At 38.6% G+C, this 14,396-nt stretch overlaps 1 protein-coding gene across 6 annotated transcripts in view; it reads right to left on the reverse strand.

Annotated features, from left to right (window-relative positions):
• The window catches only part of CSNK1D (casein kinase 1 delta), a 25,256-nt gene extending 10,860 nt beyond the window's left edge, over positions 1–14,396 (reverse strand). For all 6 annotated transcript variants that reach the window (XR_003399673.1, XR_003399672.1, XR_003399674.1 and 3 more), the window contains exons 1-8: positions 14,170–14,396; positions 8,771–8,881; positions 6,815–6,963; positions 6,088–6,316; positions 5,554–5,724; positions 3,803–3,951; positions 3,066–3,237; positions 2,566–2,705 (exon numbers count right to left, since the gene is read on the reverse strand). Coding sequence is in view for 3 of the 6 variants with exons in the window: in XM_026861186.1 (XP_026716987.1) it covers positions 2,566–2,705; positions 3,066–3,237; positions 3,803–3,951; positions 5,554–5,724; positions 6,088–6,316; positions 6,815–6,963; positions 8,771–8,881; positions 14,170–14,245 (1,197 nt within the window). In the remaining 3 variants the exon portion in view is untranslated. The remainder of the gene's footprint in view (positions 1–2,565; positions 2,706–3,065; positions 3,238–3,802; positions 3,952–5,553; positions 5,725–6,087; positions 6,317–6,814; positions 6,964–8,770; positions 8,882–14,169) is intronic.

Genomic DNA, 14,396 nt, shown 5'->3' on the forward strand with positions numbered 1-14,396 from the left:
AACAAGGTGTAAAGATAATGGGAAACACATGGCTTTAATTATTAATCTGGTTAACATCTAAGGATATACTTTGATCATGGAAGAACTACTTTAAAGTTATGAGGATAGTTAAGAGCATAAGCTATGAAAACTTGCAACTTGAGCCACCCTGCCTGCTACCAAGTAAGAGAGAGCTGGGAAAAATGAAAAGCGAATTTTATCTACCAAGCTCAAGGGGAAGAGTTACAAAGTCTAAGTCAATCTCTCTTGCCTTCCAAACCTGAAAGGCCCATGGGAAGCTGTTTAAATTATACTAGTCACACAACGTTACTCAGCCATCATGAGAGTAGAACAGCAGTGGTTCACTGCCTTCATAAGAACTAAATGAAGACAACAGATGATGAATGATTAATTCTAACAAACACAGAGAAGATCCCAACTAGGCTGCTACTGGAATTATAAAGAAGTCACTCGAGTGATCCCACACTTGGAGCAGAGTGTTAAAAAGGGCAGGTATGAAAATGTGTCATTAAGTCAGACTCTACTCTTGGCCCACACCACAAATTATACATCTGGATAGTCAAAGACTACTCAAAAAACCCCACAGTCCTACACAATCTCAGGGTATTCCCATTTTACAATGAGAACTAAAATGTATCTGCAAACCCAACTGGACTACTCATACCTTAAAATGTTTACGAGTGTCACGTGCACACTGAGCTACATAGCAGTAACATGACAAAAAAATGAAAGATATGCTCTACTCTAGCATAGTCAAGTAACATAACTGCACTTATTTCTATTACTCCCATAAATTGTTTATCTGACTGGTAACAGAGACAAGACATCTGAGATTTGCTTGGAATCCCAGAGACAAACCCTGGGCATACACACTGTACCTGGAAAACATCTTTACATTTGAGTAAATGTTCAGGGAGAACTCAGCATCACAGACAACTCTGTACAATGTCCAACTGGGTTCTGAATAATGTGAAAGAGGGAGACTCCACATCCTCTTAGGGCAACCTGTTCCAGTCCTTGCCCACCCTCACAGTAAAAAAGTTTTTTCTTATGTCTAAATGGAATTTCTTAAATTTCAGTTTGTGCCCACTGTCTGTTGTTCATTCACTGGATACTGCTGAGAAGAGTCTGGCTGCACCTTCTTTACACCCTTCTATCCACCCTTCTATCAGGCATTTATGCACACTTACAAGATCTGTAACAATGCACAGTTCTACCCTCTTTGGTTTCATGCTGTTTACAATCTTTAGCCATAAAATATTTCAATGTGAGAAATTCTGGTGGCAATAATTGTAGCTCAGTGAACAATTTAAGCTGCTAAAAACTGCCACCAACAGAGAAAACCTTACCCATCTCCTATTGTCCAGTCATTTCCTGCTCCCAAACTGTTCATTCCTTGCACAAGCATAAACATTTGCAGCTACATGGTGAAATAATTGATTCAAACTGAAAACCAACCCAGAAAATCCCACTTCACTTTTGTTACAGCAGAATTATTTCTCCAAACCAGTTCACCCTCATTCTTCATTAAAAATACCTACCTGGCCTCCACCTAAAAGAGCGTTCTCTTTTAGATTCTAAATATAAAACTACTTACTAGCCAAAATAATTAATTCTGCCAATTAAATGATGAAGCCAAAAGGAACAGAGATAATTTTTATCAATAACATGCTTTGTCAGTGAGGAATAAAATGGGTCCATGGCAAAAATCATGTAGTTAGAACTCCAAGACAGTGTTGAGGCGTGATGGAAAAACCCCTAGGCATCTGCACCAGTCCTAACAGACTACTCTCCGTGTAGTGTTGCAGTACGCCTGCAGTACAGGTGATTCCCCATTCTCTGGGTGAGACTCAAGTTAAGCTGTACAAAGCCAGGCCACACACTACTCGGAACAAGTCTGTGTGAATACCCTGAAAAAGGAATGTTTCAGCTATAGCATAAACAGTTAAAAATATATTTAAACATTGTTTGTCAGTCTTAAAAAGACGCATTCCTAAAATATCTTTGCTAAGTCACGGTGACCAACGAGGATGATTTCAGTGTTGACTATGGCTATGAATCACTCTATCATTCAACCTCCTGCCATCCTCTTCAGACGAGCCTTCTGCAACCTATCCATTATCCACACATGTGGCTTCTTATTTGCTCTGAATTACAGCACTGCACTATAACATGTCCTCACTTTCGCACTTTTCTGTTCTTCACCAAGTACTTCTTGTTTATTCTGCACCAATAATCTCTGCTCCACTGATCTGGAAACATAAGTCACAACTGCCTCTAACTTACTCTGCTTCCTCACCGAAAACAGATGATTTTGCATCATCTCATACACAAATGACTGTATCACTTTGAGCATTTTATGCTTATTGCTGCCAAGGTAAAAAAAAAAAAATAATTCTTTTTTTCTTTACAGTAGTCTACAGCCTCATCACAAACATTCAGTTAAAATGTCAAGTATTTATGTGTTATCATCTGTAAAAATCATCAACTAGCTGGTATGCTCTTTCGGCAATTTAGCTTTATCAAATCACCCTCATTTTTCCATTACAAGAAATCTTTTTTTACCTGAGAAGTTGACATGCGAGAGGTATCTTGTCGGCCTGTTAAGTCAGATGATGAGATATTGACTGGGGCACCACGATGCAATCTCATACTCACTTTCCTTTCTCGTTCCATACCAGACACTGGCCGAGGAGAGGTGTTGGCTATAGAAAAAACACATTAGAGTCTCATAATGAGAAATGGGATTACAACATGGTCATTGGAAAAATCAGACCCTCACTGTTTGCATATAAAACTTCCAGAGAGTCAACAAGAGAAATCAAGGTCTATGTTTTACATTCACAGAAATTTAAGTAGCAGTTGGCAGGGAGTAAGTGTATACAATTACCCATAATCTACTGAAAAGCAAGCGGGGGGGAAAAAACCCCAAATAAAACCCCCAGACCCTGTCCAGAGACATATATCACTCAGGCATCCTAATTCTAATTTTGAATTTCCAATGACCAGGAACAAACTCCAAATGAGTCTACAATATGCATCTATCCAGGTATTTTCTAACTTACCAGCATGTGAAGTTGGGGTAAGAGGAGTAGGAGAAGCTACATCTTGCGTCCCTCTCAGCCTGCCAGAAGCAGTGGAGGGTAATCCACGCACAGCTGGATTTCGTGTATGTCGCAATCTTTCCTCTCGTTCTCGCCTTTCACGTTCAGCATCTTCAGCTGCTCTGCTTGCGCCCTATGGGTCAAGACTAGTGAACAACCTGGGGGATTATTGAGCTTACAACTATAGATTCAGATAAAAATACTGAAAATAAAGAACTGGATAACCCGTGAACTGAAGCTTAATAGAGCATTAATTATTTTGGTAAAATTTCTTGAGAACTGCCATAAATTTCATTCATACAGCTGCTGAGATAGTCTTCAAGATGCTAAATGTATACAAATACTGTTATGGCAGCTGGACACCTCCTCAACAGTTGCAAATGACCTGTGCTGAAGATCAAGATGGGAGAAGATAATAATTTCACAACCTAGCCTGGTGACTGCCCTGAAGGAAGTATCTCAGAAGCCTTACACATTTAAAACCCTGTAATTTCAACTTAGTTGTCTTTCAACCCCCATCTCATGGCTCTTGGATCTCCTGCCTCTCCTCATTTCCTGATCCTTCTTTCTAGACAATAAAGCTTCCAGGAGGAAAAAGGTAAGACAATCTTACTGTATCAGTTAAGATACTCAAAACTGACAATGGAGTATTAAGAAAAAAAAAAAAAAAGTTTTAGAAAGCTATGTCAGCTACTCACAAATTTCAGCATGTTCCAGTCAAACACATAGTCATAGGAGAACCCTTGTCGGTGGAAGAGGTTCCTAAATAATTGTCTTAGATAGGAATAGTCTGGTTTGTCATCAAAACGCAAAGAACGGCAGAAATTCAAGTATGTGGCAAATTCAGCTGTAATAAAAGAAAGCCCGTTTTTTCCTTCAGCTTCACATTTGCTTTTCTTAATTCTGAATCACAAAGAAAATAACCAACCACCCCAAGCTCAACAGGGAATCTCCTAAGCCTAAGAAAAAGAATAATGACCTAATACTAGAAATCTACTGAAGACAACACTACAGCCCATCTATCAAGTCAACCCTGAAAAGGAAATTATTTGTCTATCATAGGGAAGGCAAAGATCTCATCTGTCAACAGCAGAGAGAACCCAATATTAGTGTGCTTTACTGAACAGCTGGGGGAGGAGGGAGGGGAGGACAGGTTTAAAACAACAGTTGAGCAAAGAAGAGATTTCTTTTGGCCTTTCTTTGTTTTGAATATATTTAAACGCAATTTCTTGCAGTACATGGAATAGCATCTATTCGTTGTTAAGTCACATAAAGATTCACATCTGCTACCACACAAAACATGCAAAAAATAGGAGATCCATATTAATTTCCTATGCAAGTCATGCTACAATTTTAGATTTGCAATAGTCTGAACACCTGTTTTTATATGGCACATGAAATATTAGTTAAACAGCAAAAAAAAAAGACCATTGTTTTAAATTCAGTGTGCCAGAGATAACAGCAGTATCAAAATACCAACTTTTGAGTTCAAATCTTTCTGGCTGAGATAATGTATTAATAATTTACATTAAGAAAGAAATTCTAACAAACACCACAAGAAAAGTTGATTAGCCTTCCCTGCCTTAACCCCAGAGAAAAAAAAAATTAGTTAGTGAATGTAAAGGAACACATGGGAAGCAGCATTTGAAACAGATCGAAGCCAATAAACTTTCATACAACTCTAACAAAAACTATAGTTCTCATTACCATACCTAGCTGCTGAAGCCAAGAGTGTGGAAAAAACAGAGACAGAATTCTTCATGAAAGATCAACAGTATTCTCTGGTGGTAGCTAATGTCAGCAAGTTTTAAAACAGATTTAGGTATCATTCTGCAGGGCTCAAAAATGCCTAGTTATTGCTGTGGTATAAATACCAAATTGAGAACGAGAACAGCTTTGAGACATAACACTAGGGTATAGGAGGGTTTCCTATGCCTCTCACAAATGCTGATCATCAGCGGGCCAAACTGACGAACCTGGAATGATAATTCCCAAGTGAATTGCAGTGAGTAAGAGGTGCATCTGACTATACAATCTGGATTCATCCAAGAAATAGTACCCACACATATGAAGAAATGGGTAGTTTCTCAAAAAACTATTTGCCTGTTAGAATTATCCAGCCGGCACAGACACATACACACAAAATACAGCACAAATAAATCAGATGTACCAAGCTACCCTTCGACTTGAGGGCACCCCAACAATTGTTTACTAATAGTTAAGACAAGGGATAATTAGAAATGGTCTACAAACACAGAGATTGCATTCTTGAAAGCACAGTACCTTTATCACAGATGTGCCCAATCATGTTGGGGGATGGGGGGAAAAGGAAACAAAAAAAAAAAAAAAAAAAAAAAAGGAAAAAGACTGGTAGAACTCAGTGTAAAGAAAAAAGAAATACCACTGAAACGTGAACACACAGGCCTAGTGCCACAAAAGAGTAACTTACAAGGATATCCTTTACACAAAACCTCAATGGGTGTAGACATTTTCTTTTCACTGATACGTTCATATTTCTGCCTCTTTGTTGCTGCTTTCAGTCCCTGCCAGGGGAGGGAGCCCAGGTTAAAATACATCAGAACATAGCCCAAGGACTCCAAGTCATCTCTGCGAGATTGCTCTACAACAGCATAAAAAAGTGGACTCATTAGGTTTCATTTTGTACTGGGAAAACAAAAGACTGTGCAACAAGACTGTCATAAAAACCCTTAGAAAAACAAGAGACAGCTGAGACTTACTGTGCCTATGATAAACTAATCCAGTACAATAAAAAGTCTATCACCCTTGCAGTTATTAAAATAAATGTGCTAATTCCTGAGAATTGCAAACTAACCAAATCCCACCCAAACAAGAGATACAAGGCCAAGCACGCTGCCAGAAATAGGGACTGTCTTCCATGCCTCCCTAAAGCAACATCTACTTGCACTAAAATTATATGCATTGACACTTTTACAATTTCTATTTATTGCTTTCCCCAGCTCACCAATTCCAAGATGAGTGTTGATGGATGCATAACGAGCAGTTCCTGTTAAGTTTTTATTTTCACGATATGGAATATGTTGGTGAGTTCGAGCATCTCGATACTTCTTCGCTAATCCAAAGTCTATTATGTAGACAAGATTGCCTTTCTTCCCCAGACCCATTAAGAAATTATCCGGCTTCACATCTCGGTGGATGAAGTTCTTAGAGTGAATATACTCAATTCGACTAATCTAAATAAAGAGAGAGAAAAGAAAAAAAAAACCAACACCATCATCAAGAAACTGGGCATACACTTTTTTTCCATATAAAAACACTAGCAACCCTGTCTTAATGATAAAAGAGGTAAAGAAACTTTAAATTCTAAAATATGAGGGCATAAAGAGAACATAATTTAGATGACAATAGATAAAAACCTTCTCTCCAGCTCTTTCTCTGTGTCTATTTTATATTTGTTTCCAAAATCTTCCTTGGGGGAATTTCTTCATCTTTGAGCAGTGCAACACCTGGTTTGCAAATAGCACAGGTTCAATTTTTAAAAATCAAATTAAGACTCTAATTACTTTTGATGGGACAGTTGGTATTTACAGAAACAGACTTATTTCGAGTCATTTCTCTAATGATACAGCCTATTCACCTCTAAATTACAGAAATAAAATAGTGATGATCTCTCAAGAAATTTCAATATCCCAACACACTGCACTATCAAGATCAACAAAGCAGTTTCCTACCATTTGGTCAGCAAGTAATAGGACTGTCTTGAGACTAAATTTCCTTGAACAAAAATTGAAGAGATCTTCAAGACTCGGTCCCAACAGCTCCATCACCATTACATTGTAGTCTCCTTCAGCTCCACACCACTTTATTGTGGGAATACCCACTAGAAAGGAGGAAACAAGTTTATTCAGTATAACAATTTGATTTATACAGTTCATACACACACACAAAATATAAAGGCTCTTAAGATTAATTCTAGGAGGGTCATTATTGTGAATGTTTGTATTCACAGTGAAGCTTAGTATTTTATGTTAGCTTCAGCCATTCCAATGTTAGAAGTTTGGTAATTTCACAGCAGAACCAATATAAAATTATGGCAACAGAGTTCTGAAAATAGCCTTTTTTTTCTCTTCCCCAGAAACACCCCAGTCTTTGTGCTTTGCTTGTAACTTCAAAAGTATTTTAAGCTTTTTGCTGGATTTGAACCTTAAGTATTTTACAAGTATTAATACTCATATAGTTTCCAAGATGGCAATAAGGAGCAAAATGGAAATTTGAAAACACACTGACAAACCATTAATATTACTGCTGAAGGTCTTACAAATTAACTTCTTAGTTTCAAAGCCTACAAGATCACTATAAAATACATATCTCTTCCATTTAAATTTGTAATGAACTTTCACCCTTGCTTCATACTCATCTTTTTCTCTAGTTTCACTGCATTTGCTGTTGGATGAATCTCTACCAAAGGAGCATGGTTTATGAGAAGTGTTATACATTCATCTTGAGAGAACCAAAATCAGCCCTGCTTTATTGAGAAACTCAGGAAAGTTATTTCACACTGAACTGCAGAATTGCTCAAATGTTTTGAGTTAAACCTGCACATAGGTAGCCTTATTCAGAATGCCAAATGCCATTATTCTGAGCTAATTTTGTGCATTTTGGAAGTGAAATTATGTAATTCACTGATTTCAAACTTTTGCCTTCACTTGATATGCATTATTTTTTCCTGAATTCCCTTCACAGAGAAACCCTTATTCAGATGGAAGCTTAACCTTCTACCACCTGCTTCCACAGCAATCATCCTCAGAAAGAACCCACCATCATGGCCTTAGTAAGCCCATAAGGGAAGCATTTTCCTCTATGAAAGCTACTCTGGTTACACACAAACAGCAACTGAATGAGGCAAGGATATAAAAGTAACTAAATGCAAATACACATTATCACCTGTTTCCAGATGTATGATTACTGTATTTTGCATTAGAGGTACAGTGTGGAATGTAGTCTTTATGCAAAGTACAGCCTAATTGAGGAAGAATTAAAGGTACTGTGAAACAAAAGCAAAACTTAACCATACCGAGTTTATATCCCAGAACTGCATGGGAATCTTACATTTGCAGAATTCCAAAATCTATGAGTTACCATATCAGAGTACCACACAGTAGCTACAAAGTTGCTTCACTCCTGTTCTCTACTACTAACATCATTTTGTCCTAGAATTCCCAGTGCAAGGAAATAATTTTAACTTAGAAGAAAGAATACTAACATACTTAAAAATTAACCTGAGTTTACTAAGTTCAGAATTGTGCTACTATAATAAGCAAGTCAGGTTAAACAGTGGTTATCATCTTTCATTGACCTGTGAGAAACAAAAGTCAATCAGTGTACTGCCAGATGGGACCAAACTTTGTTCCACATTGCTCAAGGTTTTCACATTTTAATATCATGGAACTGTGAGCAACATTGGAGGATCTTAATGGTTACCATGAAGTTCGGTAGTCACGCACTTGGAACTGCTACTCTACATAGCTCACAAAAGAGCTGAGGTACCTCTTTACCGACCCTGTCATCTTTCTCACCTTCTCCTTTTATGTCAAAGGAGATCTTAACCATTAAATACTTTCAGGTGGCAGATACATCAAAGACATAAAACCAGTTAAATCACTGAAGAAGGAAAATAATTTGCTTGCCTCCACCCTGCATCATTTTGTAGATTTTACTCTCGATGTGGAGCTGAGGATGTTTGGTTTTCACACATTCCAACTTAATTGCAACCTCCTCTCCAGCAGCAATATCAGTTCCTAAAACCAGAAGAATTTAAAACACTGGTCAAAATATTTTTTAAGATGCATTTTCTTTGTCAAGACTGAAACAAAACAAATATCGACAAACTACTTCTCAATGGTAAACATACAGAGATTATTGAGTACTTTCATCCACAACTACCTAAAAACTCTTCTGAAGCCTTACCAATTCTCTACAACAGACTAGCAGTTTAAGAGACAACTATTAGACACTGTAGCACAGAAAGTCAAAACTTCTGCTATTCCATTCCAAAAAACCCTAGCAACTGCATCTTCTAAGGGGTATCTTTCCACTTCCAGTTTGTGGAGAAAGTGCTCAGAATGGATGTTTACGGGTGTGGCATGTATCCCTACCAACCTAAGAAATGCTAGGAATTTAGATCACCTCCTATTATGCCTTGGAAACAGAGACTACAACCTCCCTAAGCATCAACATACTCCAGATGTATTCTGACACCTTATGATTTTATCTGACTGGGAGGCAGGTTATCTAGAATCAATAATCTGTTCTCTCAAAAACTTTTTAAAAAAAATCTCATTAAATTCTTGTTTCAGGAATCAAATGACTGGAAAACTGGCTTACCTGTTCACTTCCAAACTTTCAACGTATGTAGGGAAAAACTGTCATTCTTAAAAAGAAAGAGTCAAGAAAATATGCACTCTCACAGCCAAGCAACTTAGGAACTACAGGGAAACAGGAATTGGCAAAAGGTGACACTTTTTAGACATATCACTGAGTCTTTCCACTTGCAGAATTTGGCTTTCCCTTTTCTGCATGACCTCACGATTTAGGATCACATGAAGTACATCACCAAGTGTTTGCTCTGATCCCCCAGTCATTTAAACTGAGAACTGCGTTTTGTTTGGAAAGAAACAGTAAACAGAAAGGGAGCTGCTACTCCCTTTCTCCATGATATTCAGGATTTCATAGACTTCTACCCTACCTTGCTTTCCCTTAACTCTTCCAGAGTTCAAAACCTCTTGTCATTATTTGTATAGAAGTATGTATAGACATGCACAATTATAATTTTTTCTGCTTACCTGTTTTTTCCATTTGTTTTTCTTCTACCACTACACAGTAGTGAGCTAATGTATTCACCTATTATAACTGCAAAACCTTGTTCCTGAGATTAAGGAGCTACTTCAGTGCTTCACAGCCTTTTGTCTATAAAGTCAGACTAACCAAGGCTACAAAGACAGGCTAACACCCCACACCTCAAAATGGTCATAACTTCACAAGAAAGCCATGGTGCATGGAATTATCTGAGTTCACACAAGACTGTTTTAATTTTTATTAAGTTAATAAAATCTCTTTTTGTGTGCAAGCACATGAATATTAAGGCAGTGTTGCTGGGACAGTGAGTTGTTCTAAGTGAACACAAATGTTGATATTTATTAGGCATTTCACAATGCACTTTAAGAAAACAAATCACTTGAAGCTCACTCTAGGTACAATAAGCATACATCAACATTAACAACTGGAAGACACAAAGAAAAATAAGGCTCATATGACTCCTTTTTAACTGGTGTAATAGGTGGCAAGATCTCCGATGGCTACTTTGGCCATCATGCAGTAGCAGCAATGGGAAACTTCAATTGGTAATCTAATGTTTTCACCATTTATTAATATATTGTTTTGGTGGACTTTAAATGAGTTACAGTGCACATCAATCCAGAAATGTGAAAGGACAGATCAACAATACAACAAGGAAGGCATTATCTTCTGATCTAATACTGACCTTCCCAACCCAAATAAAAAACTTGATTTTAAACTACAGAACTTGTGACCTTTCTTGCTTATTCCTAAATTCACTACCTGCTCTCCCCAATCCTGCAGCAGTCAAGATCAGGAAAGTGTGGATCGAAGACAGCATCTCATCAGCAATAGATGCAGCTGTTTTGGGGTTTTAATTTGCTTGGTTTTGGGTTTTTCTCTTCAACATTTCCTATCCAAAACAGACACAAATTGCTGCCTGAGTATGATAAAAGACACATCTCTTTACAGACAGCTGCAGATTTCTCTGTTTGATTAGGGCAAAAACTGCACAGGAGGACTAAGATTTGTATTACTGTTATCAGACTCTGCTCAATACAGTATTAAACCACTACTTGATCATGGTCTCGACCTAGTAGGTAATTTCTTAGGAAAGTTGCTCCTCCCAAGAAGTCTTTATCACCTAAGATAGCCAAGATCCTTAGCTGAACTCTGCTTCTGCATAAACCCTCTCCTTCAAGACAGGTGATTTCATATTTAAACAATGAATTTAAAATATCTGAGTTCAGCAAAACCAATGGTGAAAAATAGAAATAATTCTTCCAAGCAATTCAGTGCTCGACCCCAAGTAGGGGCTTTTGTTCCCACTTAAACTCTGGGACAAAATTTCTAAAATAATTCTGCAACCTCCATAAGCTTAGCTTCCTTTAAGGAAAACATATTTGAGAAGTAGTGAGAAGCAGTATTATGAGAAGAACCAACAATTAAAAAGTACTAACAAGGAGTATAAGGAGAAATCACAATTTGTAAGTGAAAAAAGAGTCTAGATGTGAAAGTATTTTCTTTTAAATGGCAAAATTCCCAATTACTTGGAATTGCAAAATCCTCTACCATAAGGAAAGCCTTGGAAATTATTTTAACTCATTTACAACCCAAGACTCATTCTTAAGAAATATATATATACATTAATGCAAAAATCATGAAAACATAGTGACTGCAATGCCTTCATGACTCATATTTATTTGACCTCATGGATGGAGCAACAAAACAAGCGCTTGCTCTGACTCCTCCCCACCCCTCCTGGTCCATTGTCTGTATTTTATACTATTCAGCATATCTGGGAATCCATGCCTTTCATATCTTCCTCTGGAGGATAACTTTAAAAGATGCAGCTTCACTAAATTCCTACATTTTATTTTATGTTGTCTGCACTCCTTCATTTACAAGTGCCTTACGCTTCAAAATCCTGTCCGACAGACCATGCCATTCTAAGCAAACAAAGCTGGGGACATTCCAAATTCCAGAAGACATATTTTGACGTATGAGGAAAAACAGGAAAGAATATGAAAGAACTATGATAATAACAACAGAGTCATTGGCTCCATATTCCAAAGAACTGATTAAAAGAAAGAAGGTCCCTCCCCTCTACTCTGGAACGTCTTCAACACCCTTATAGCCACATTAAAAAAATATAAGGGGACTGGAAATGGGCAAAAATGACCAAATCTTCCTTTTCAAAGTGTAAAACCAAGCTGGAAATCTACATTGAGATAATCTACAAACTCACTAACAGCTATCAAAAGGCATGTGTACTTAAAAAAAATAATAATTCATGGCTTCCAAAAGAATTTCAGAAGCTATTTTAAGGCACTTTTATTCTACTGTGCAGTCTGAACAACCAAATAGAAACTTGTTTTTAAAAAGCCCAAACCACCACATATCATGATCACAAAAAAGCATGGATCTCTGTTTTATGTGATAGGTAAACCAAATGGAGGTCTACAAAAGGCTTCAGTTCGTGAAAGACAGTAATTTCCCCTGGAAAGAGGGAACCCATGACATTAGCTGGATCTTCCAGGCATCTAATTCTCTGCTAGTTACTGGCTCTGGCAAGACATTCACAGCAAGCCCTAAAAGGAAATCCATGATGGCCTCTTAAGAGATAAAAAGAATAGGTCAAAACTGAGGATTTCTTTTGCAAAATGCAGCACGGCAGCAGTACAAAGAACAATTTCCGTGCAACTTTACAGGTGTGAGCTGTACAGATAAAGATAAAAGTGACAAAAAAAATGTTTATTTTACTTGCACTTTAAATTTATACTATATAGACAATATGAACCGATATACCTGAGCAGTAGTCAAATGCTAAAGTAGATGTTTCTCAATTCATCTAAGATTTTTCAGATTTTAACTGCTGTCTTAATCTCCACACCAAAATCCCAATGGTAGTAGCTAATGAGGACTTTGGCACAGGCATTACCACCATCTTTCTCACAATAGTCTTCAATCTTTTACGCAAGCATTACAGGGAAAGAATAATCTTCTCTGCTTTTAGGCAACCACATGCCTTCAGCTATAAAACCGAATTTTTCATAAAGCATATGATCTCTATTACGGATAACCCGTATTTCATTATCTGTGAACAAGCAGCTTTAGCTAACATTATTTTGGAATGCCAGCTGTGTGCTGCAACATGAAGCACTGCTGCCTAGGATGAAAAAACACCACTCACACTGCGTACGCTGGCGAACATACCACGTATGTTACCCAGTGACGCTGTTTTTACCATCCAGGCATATGCAGTTAACATACCTTAGCTCCTGCAAGTTCCACCTCCCCCTGCTTTTTGACTTCCTTTTCTAAGTTACCACACTTTCGAAATCCAAGATACCCGTTTCTATACGGCAGGATACAAAATTTATATTTCTCTCGATTTAACCCACTTCTTATGGTTTGAGAGTCTGGAGAATGTAGTGATATTTTAAAAATACTTGCTTTCAAACCTTGTACCCACCACTGCTTGTCAATTAGAAGCACTGAGCCATTATGATAGAGCTACATAAACGGACAGGCAAAGATAATGTTAATCCTGCAAATTTTACAGTTGTGTAGAAATCACAGTAGCAGAATAAGATACATGCATTAAGATGTTAGGGCAACATTCAAGCAACAGGACGGCCAAACTATAATGATTTTTTGAAAGATTTTAGGGGCTTTTTCAACTGCAAACTAGTCATTCGTAGTTGTGTAATTTCTTTAGGCCTCGCAGGAGAAACAAACATCCTTGTGACAGCAATTTTTTCTAGTCCACTGCAGTGCCATCTAACCCCGAGACACCTCTCTTTGAAAAAACATTTTTCTGAACGTGGTGGGTTCTGTTGGGTGGTTCCCTCCCCAAAAATAAGGGGATTTACATCCCTATCTCCATTTTACAGATGAGAAGATTAACGGTGCCCAAGGTCACAAGACAACAATGGGAAGAAGCAGCTAAACAAGCCAGAATTCCCGATTTCTACAATGTAGAAATTAGGACATGATGCCAGCGAAATACTAAATTGCTGCTGCTGTGCCCTGAGCAAGGTGCTTTATTCTAAAGGGCATTTTTTGGACAGGAGCGCTGCCTGAGCTCCAGCCGGGGTAAAATGAGGTCCCGGGGGTTACGCCAGCCCAACGGCGCCGGGGGCTGGGAGCGGGCACGGCAACGAGGCAGCGCCCACCCCAGCCCGACCGGGATGTTCCCCACAGAGCCCCAGACCCGCCGGGAACGTACCCAGCGACCCACCCTCCTTACCCAGGTAGATGTCCCCGAAGGAGCCGCTCCCGATCTTCCGGCCCAGCCGGTACCGGTTCCCAACTCTCAGCTCCATGGCGGCAGCTCGGTTCGTCCGCGACCCGGTTCCGCCGCTCTACCCCACCCTGCCAGCTCGCGCTCTGCCGCCTCACAGTCCTGCGCTTCCTGACGCCATCGCGGCTTTGGTCCGCCGCTCGATACTAGCGAGACCGGCAGCACCGTCGCCG

Source organism: Athene cunicularia (genome assembly GCF_003259725.1).
Source record: "Athene cunicularia isolate RWA chromosome 18 unlocalized genomic scaffold, athCun1 chr18_part1, whole genome shotgun sequence".
Taxonomy (NCBI): domain Eukaryota; kingdom Metazoa; phylum Chordata; class Aves; order Strigiformes; family Strigidae; genus Athene; species Athene cunicularia.